Here is a 7630-nt window from a genome sequence, read left to right on the forward strand (position 1 = left end):
CAAGTAAGAGATGGGTACCAGGAGTGGAAACACACCTGCTGGGAACACAGGCAGGCAGGAAAGCAGCCATTCCCATATCAGTATCTCCACCCTGGCCCTTTAAAATGCCCTGCTCCCTTCCCTCCCCACCCCCGCCCAACAATACCACCAAGGGACTCACTTGTGGCACCGTTCTGTTTGCTAGCATTCTGCTGGGCACTGGGGGGCCGGGGCTGTGAGGCGCTGGTGCTGGCAGGTGGGGGTGCCACGGCCTGGGCGTAGGGCGTGGGGGTGCTGGGTGTGTGCCCTGTGGCCGGACTGGCCTTGTTGCCAGCACTGCTCCCACTGGACACAGCCCCATTGCTGTTGGAGCCAGGACCATTGCCCAGTGAGGACGAGGTGCTTGAACTGCTCCCTAGCTGATAGCTAGGTGTGACAGCTGGCGACTGCGGGTGGTGGTTGTTGTGGACACTCTTTGAACCATTCTTCGCAGGTGACTGAAGGGACAGAGGAAAAGCAGGTCAGGCTGTCCCCTGGCTAGAGCTGGGAGAGAACCCGGTAGTCCTGGCTCCTAGTCCTCCTGTTCCAACCCAGCAGGCCTCACACTTCCCATCCAAAACAAACAGAGAACCCAGGAGTCCTGGGTCCCCAGCGCTCTGATCTATAGCCAGCACAGTGCACCTGACCTTGTATTTGCAGCCCCTGAGAGGGTCCCTCCCCAGTGCTCACCTGACTAACTTCGCTGTCTGTTGATCGCCCCCTCTTCTTGTCATCTTCCGAGTTCTCCTTGTAGGGAGGAGAGAGCAGGGCTCAGTCAGTTTGCCCCCCAACTGCTCAGCAGGGCTAGGGAATGGCTCATGCCTGAACACAGAGGCCAGTGTAGGCACCACAGAGAGATATTTAAGCATTTCTGATGTTTTGGCCCCAGGACCACACCTTCTCCATCAGCTCAGCACCCCTCCCCATGTCCCAGGGCCACGGCTGTCACTGCTCTCTGGAGCACTAGCACCCAGGCTTCAAGCATGTTCAGGCTGCCATAAGGCAGTCTGGCCATGCACTAATCCACTAGACCCCACCCTCTTCCCAGAGCTGGGAGAGGACCCAGGAATCTTGGCTCCCAGTCCCCTTCCCCTGCTCTAGCCTACAAGACACCCCCACTTCCCAGAGCTGGGAGAGGCCCTGAGAGTCTAAGCTCCCAGGCCCCACTGTTCTAGCCCAAGGGAGGCCCTTACCGTCGTGCAGTTGGCAGGGCTGGGCGGAATTGGCGAGCTGGAGGTGGTGGAGGTAGGAGTGCTGCTAGACTGGTTGAAGATCTCATCCTCCATGTGGCTGTGGCTGGGCGGGGAGGTGGCTACCAGAGCCTGTGCTGGAAGGGGTGATGGGGCGGGATGCAGTTAGGCAGATGCCGACCAGGCTTTGAGAGTTACAGACCAGAGCTGGAAAGGCTGGGCCCCTGCCACCTCTCAAAGACCCCCAGGCCTAGTCTACCCCCTCTTCCTGGGGGAGACGACAGAACACTGGGGAAACCTCCAGTCCAAAACAGATCTCCAATCAGCCATGGAGTCTCATACAAGAGTGGGGCAGACAAATAGGAGGCCCTACAGCAGGCTCTCAGAACCTATGCCCATCTATCAGCCTACTACTTCTCTAAAGTCTCCTAGGTTTCATATTCCCACCCCCCGTCTCCCTAGGACTCTATGGCTGACTGCAAGTCTGTTTGGACCCGAGGTTTCCCAGGTTATAGTCACTGGGATCCATCTATGGCATTATGAGCCTGTTTTATCCATGGCCTTCCAACAATGGTGAGGCCTTATCTAAAAATATCACTGACAGAACATTCCCCCACCCCAAAATGTTAATTGCCCTTTTTGCTCCCCCCAAAACCCCAATTCTGCGACGAGCCCAGAAAAAAGAATCACTCCACTCAGAGCTGGGCAAACTCGTCAGAGAGGTGATGATGGGGGATGTCAGGAAGGGTCCAAACAAGGGATGATCTTTTCCTGATCTTGCAACGAGCAGCAGGTACAAAACTGCTCAAAGGAAAAAAAGTGTCTCCCCCATCTAAGATGTGAGCCAGCCTCAGGAGGAGCACAGAACTAGAAGGGGCTTCCTAGGGCAGGGAGTCTGGGTCCATGGGCAACCATCTGCCCAAGGGCTCCCCCAGATCCCCACTGCAAAACCTTCCCCACAACCATAAGGCCCAGTGCCCCAAACACCAGCACCACCCTACAACTGTCAGGGGGGAAAGGTAGGGAAACTAAGGCACTACCAATGTCCTCCCTGTACTGACAGGGAAACTGTTAGGTTCCTAAAAGCTCAGATTCTAGGAAAGGATTATGCCCTGCATAAGAAGGCAAAACCCCCACAGCCTGTGCTGGTCTGATCTGGAGCAACACTCTTTTCCTGACCTCAAATTTAGTGACCGGCATGACCCCAAGCAGAAAAGCAAGATCCTCCAGCCAGGAGCCTCCGAGTTTTCCAAGTACTTGGCATGAGCATGAGCACACCCCAGTCATAGCCCTCCAGCTAGAACTATGGCCAACATCCCAGTGCTGTAAAAAAGGGGGGAACCCTTGCTACCAGAAGCCAGTAGCATTCGAGGGATGGATTGGGGGGGGCAGCGGCAGCACGGCGCGCAGAAAGGGAAGCCTTCCTGGCCACAACTACAAAAAACAGTCAAAGCCCCTAGGCAGGGGTTTAATCAGACTTCTTCCATGCTGTGAGAGTTACCTCCCCACCCTAACCTGGGGATGGCAGACACACAAGTCTGTATCATACAGATTAAGCCAGAGATCCTTGTCCTACCACACCCTCCTTCATGAAACCTAGCTAGTCCATTGTGAAAGCAATTCAGAGATCCTGCCCCACTATTAGGCTTGGCAGACTTCCTTCATTCCTCTCCTTGGTAGGAGCCTTCTAGTTGCCAGTATAGATTCACCTTTAGCCAGTTTGTAGCTTTCTTACTTAAGAGATCTCTGTTCCCTTAACCATCTTAGTGGCCCTGCTCTGAACCCAATGAAGTTTATCTAAGTTCATCTGCCTTGACCACACACATTATTCGAAGTGTGGTCTTACCAAGGCCTTCTGCAAATGGTACCATGACTTTCTGGTCTCTACAGCACATGTAAGTATTAGGCACATACACCTAGGTTGTGTTGGCTTTTTTCATGGCTGCATTGCACTACTGGCTCATGGACCTCCTATAATTGACCAATACATTCAAGTCCCTCTCTTCCTTTTGTCTCTCCAGTCTATGTACCCCCATCTTATAGCCAAAGTCCTTGTTGTTGGTTCCTACATGCATAACATGGCTGGGTCAAGAGTCATAGAAAAGTAGGGCTGGAAGGGGCCTCCAGAGGTCATCTAGTCCAGCCCCGCTGTCATCACTATCCAAATCATCCTATACAAACCATAAATCTAAGTTCTACATAAGACTACCATCAACTGAGACAACACAGACCTAACACTCTAACCTGCCACAGGCAAAGCAGGAGAACCATGGTAGCCAAAATCTTGCTTCTGTGAAATGTTTTTAATATATGCTCAAGAGATCCCAGGTAGAGGGGCCATGCCCCTCACTACAGAGGAAGGCAAAAACTTTCATAGTTCACACCAATCTGGCCATGGGATAAAAATTCCTTTCTGACTCAGTTTCATAGTTGAAGGGTCAGAAGGAACCTAAATAGATCATCAAGTCCGACCCCCTGCCCTGGGCAGGAGTGACTACTGGGCTCATATGACCCCAGATAATGCAATGGGTCACACTCTAAATGGAGGGGCAAGACCCTCCAACCAAGAACCTCTGGCTTTGGTCCCAGCAGAAACACTGGCACAGCCCAGGGAAAGTCCCCAGCCCTGGCTGTAGCCAACACCACTGAGGAAGCCTTAAAAACACCCTGACAGGTAAAAGAAATGGGGGAGAAGGGAGGGGCAGAGGCAAAAGCAAAGCCCACAAGTATGGGAAATAGCCGCAGCGAACGTAGACATAGCTATACCTAGATCAACCCTGACTAGTGGCTGTCCAGTCTCTTTAACACCTCCAGTGATGGAGAACCCACAACTTCCTTAAGCAGTCTAGTCCACTGCCTCACTGTTCTAAGTGAAGACATTTTTCTGGATATCCAATCTAAACTTACTTTGCTGCAACTTCAGGCTACTGGTCTGCATCCTCCTCCCGCAGCAAGAAAGAAAAGCTACTTTCCCTCTTCTTTATGGCAGCCCTTCAAGTGTTTGAAGACTGCTACCATGTCCCCTCTTAAGCACCTTTTCCTCAAGCTGAATATACCTAGCTCCTTCAGCCTCTCTCTCCTCAAGAGCTCATAAGGAAAGAAGAGCAAACATTCCCTATGGCCAACAGAAAGATCTGACCCTCATAATGAACTAGATGGTTTGGGCAGGGATAGCAAGTTGCAAGTGTGAGGGCCCAGCTCCACCTCCAGCTCTCAGAGATCAAGCAAGACCTAACAGTTGTCCATACCTCTCAGCCCCCCTCTGGTCTGAAGAATCTCGTTGAGATGATGGTATACTGGGTCACTGCCCTGCAAGACACTGGACCACTGATACCTAAACCAGATGCTCACAGGGTCACCCCTGACTTAGACCTTAGAAGTTTCTGATAAGGTAGATACAAGCACGCTTAGGACCCCCACACCACAGCCTTATGGCTCGGCTTGCTTACAGAGGCTGACCAGACCTGCCATCTTTCCCTGAAGTGAGAACAGACTGTTTATTCCCTATTTAGAACGGCACAGGATTTTCTGCTTGTAGGCCTACCCAAACAATAAGAAGATGGGAAATTCAACAAACCCTCTATATATTCTGGGGTGGGGAGGCAGGGGACAGACTCCCCTTCCAGTTCTACCAGGAACAGTCAGATTCCAGGGGGGCCTGAGTCTGGAGTGAATAAGTGTTGCTTCCATACTTGTGCACAGAGAACTCCGGCCACAGATGAGCTACAGGCATCTGACCCAGGCAAGCTAGCCACAAGCATGACAAGTTGGAATCCTTCACCCACTTGAGCCAGTTAACAGGGCAGCTGCTCTGTACAGATACAAGCATAGATTTACCAACACAGCTGTGCTCAGGAGTGATTTAGCAGTAGAGTGTGCTGGTATTTCTGTTCTGGTAAGGGACTGTTCCTCTAGGTCAAACTGGCACATTTTTGCCTTTCTGAACATAGGATCCCTTCCTGGGATCATCTAAAACAGCTAGAAACCAACAACTTCCCTGTTGCATCAGGGGCATTGGGAGTATCCGTCTCCCCATGCTTCTATTCAAGGCAGATTAGAGGATTTTGAATCTCATGGCTGTGGGTGAGAGTCTGAAGTGGGGATTCTGGAGAACCCTCAAGCCAACAGCTGCCTGTGAACAAAAGGGGACTGGGCTTAACCTGGGAGACCCCACCCAGTTCTGTGCTCCAAGTGGCATGGCACCCCTAGCACAGAAAGAGCCTCAGCCTGCACAGGATGTCCCTCTGATGGAACTGAAGGAAGAAAGCAATCACTCGCCAGACACCCCTGCCCCAAATAAGGATCCGAGATAGGATGGCTGGTTCGTGTTGAGCAGTGGCCCTCCTACAAAGCTCCTGAGCCAGATCAGCGCATCCAGCAAATTTATGAGGGGAGAAGTTGAGAAGGGGAATATTGATTCCGGGGGTGCAGGAAGGAAGGCACAGAAGGAAGATGGTCAAAACGAAGCAACAGGGGTCGCAGGGAAGTTGCTGGAGGGAAGGAGCTTGTGAAGAGCTTCAGGAATGGGCTGAGCAGGGCCCTGTCACCCCACTCCACAATGGGATATGGCCCAGCCTCATAGAGAGGAGCCAACACTTACGAATGTCTTCTAGGTCAAGGTCATCATAGAGGAACTCATTCTCCTCGAAGTCAGGGTCCTGTGAGGAGTCCACATAGTACTCCACATCGTCCTTGATCTTCCGGATAGAGTCCACCATGATGGAGTCATTGTCCAGCATGCGCAGGATGGTCTCCAGCATGCGGATATGGTACCGATGCTTCTCAATGTGACGCTTCAGGCCTTCAATCCGGTCCTGCTTCTGTTGGGCAATGAACAAATGGATAGAGGGATAAATGCCACTTCTTTAATCCAAGTCTGCTGTCCCCAGAGCAGTGGGGTCTCCACAGCACACAAGGACCAGTCAGCCTTAGGGAACACACCAGGGGGCTGAACTAACCCCCACCCTCCCCTGCTTTCCCCCACCAGACCCACCCCTCTTCTCAAAGCTAGGATAGAATCCAAGACTCACTCCCTCTCACAGCTGGGTAGAACACAGGTGCCATGGCTCCTAGTTCCTCATTCTGATCACTAACCCCAATGCCTACCCACACTCCATTGCACTCACATCCTTGTCCCCCTTCTTCTTCCGGGTCTGGACCGACAGCGACTCCACCTCGCTCTCAAACTGATCCACCTGCATGTTCAAGGTGTCGATGGTGTTCTGGGGAGAGCCACACACTGTCATTCCCACAGCAGCCTCTCAGGGGCACCGCTGCACCCACTCAAGTCCTCACTGCCAACCCGCTGCACCTCCCGGCCCCAGACTTAAAAGGCAACAAGTTTACAGGCTCGGTGGTGCTACGCTAGCTAGCACCATGTCCAAAAGGGACCTGGGGGGTCATAACTGAAAATAAAATGAATGAGCCACCAGTGTGATGCTACAGTTAGCAGAGCAAACAATACACTGGCATGCATCATTCAATGCATCTCAAGCAAAACTAAGGAAGTTATTCTCCCACTCTACTCAGCATTAGTGAGGCCACAGCTGGAGTACTACGTTCAGTTCTGGGCACCACACTTCAAGACAGATGTGGAGAAGCTTAAGAGAGTCCAGAGAAGAGCCACTTTTATGATTAGAGGCCTGAAGAGCAAGCCATACAAGGAAAGGCTGACAGATATGGAACTGGTCAGCCTAGAAAAGAGAAGACTTCAGGGAGATTTAGTGGCAGCTTACAAATATCACAGGAGAGCATCAGGGGCTAGGCGAACAACTATTCACCAAAGCGCCCCAAAGAAAAACCATGAGCAACTGTCATAAACTCCTAGGAGGTTTTAGCCTGGATATAAGGAACAACTTCTTTACCGTTAGTGTGACCAGACTCTGGAATAGACTACCAATAGGTGTGGTGCAGGCACCTACCCTGGAGATCTTTAAAAGGAAACTGGATGCACACCTTGCTGGGGTTACTTGACCCCAGCAGTCTTTCCGGCCTAGAGCAGGGGGGCCAGACCCGATGATCTCATAAGGTCCCTTAACTTCTGTGAATCTGTGAGCCTACTCCACGAAACAGACTCTCTTACCCTTTGGATGGGCATGTTATACAGGGATGCCATGCCTAGCACTGAAATGCAGCCACCTATCAGGTGGGACAAGGAGCTGCTCATATAGACTCTTTACTGGCATGGATATGCAGCAGCTTCTGGGTGGGTGCAGCCCCACACCCTCTAGTGCTGCATTGAGGCTGGCCCCAAGGGCGAAGGACAGCACCCCTCTTCAGTACCTGCTTTCCCCACAGCCCATCCTCACCGTGAGCCACTGGCCAACCTCCTCCTTCTCCTTCTGTGCTGGGTCCACCTTCTGCGCCAGGCCCAGCCCCTCCTTTGAGTAGGCTTTGGTCTTTGTCTCCCTCTGCACCACCTT

General features: G+C 52.2%; 1 protein-coding gene across 3 annotated transcripts in view; it reads right to left on the reverse strand.

The window, feature by feature from the left end:
* Nucleotides 1-7630, reverse strand: part of CNOT3 (CCR4-NOT transcription complex subunit 3) — a 15772-nt gene that overhangs the window by 4369 nt on the left and 3773 nt on the right. For 2 of the 3 annotated variants that reach the window (XM_025197097.1, XM_025197092.1), the window contains exons 5-9: nucleotides 6335-6430; nucleotides 5809-6028; nucleotides 1212-1345; nucleotides 709-765; nucleotides 161-476 (exon numbers count right to left, since the gene is read on the reverse strand). In XM_025197097.1, coding sequence (XP_025052882.1) covers nucleotides 161-476; nucleotides 709-765; nucleotides 1212-1345; nucleotides 5809-6028; nucleotides 6335-6430 — 823 coding nt within the window. Of the gene's footprint in view, nucleotides 1-160; nucleotides 477-708; nucleotides 766-1211; nucleotides 1346-5808; nucleotides 6029-6334; nucleotides 6431-7516 lie in introns of all 3 variants that reach the window. The other variant, XM_006014974.3, reaches the window with a different exon arrangement.

The sequence above is a fragment of the Alligator sinensis genome, unplaced genomic scaffold (genome assembly GCF_000455745.1).
Source record: "Alligator sinensis unplaced genomic scaffold, ASM45574v1 scaffold647_2, whole genome shotgun sequence".
NCBI classification, from domain to species: domain Eukaryota; kingdom Metazoa; phylum Chordata; order Crocodylia; family Alligatoridae; genus Alligator; species Alligator sinensis.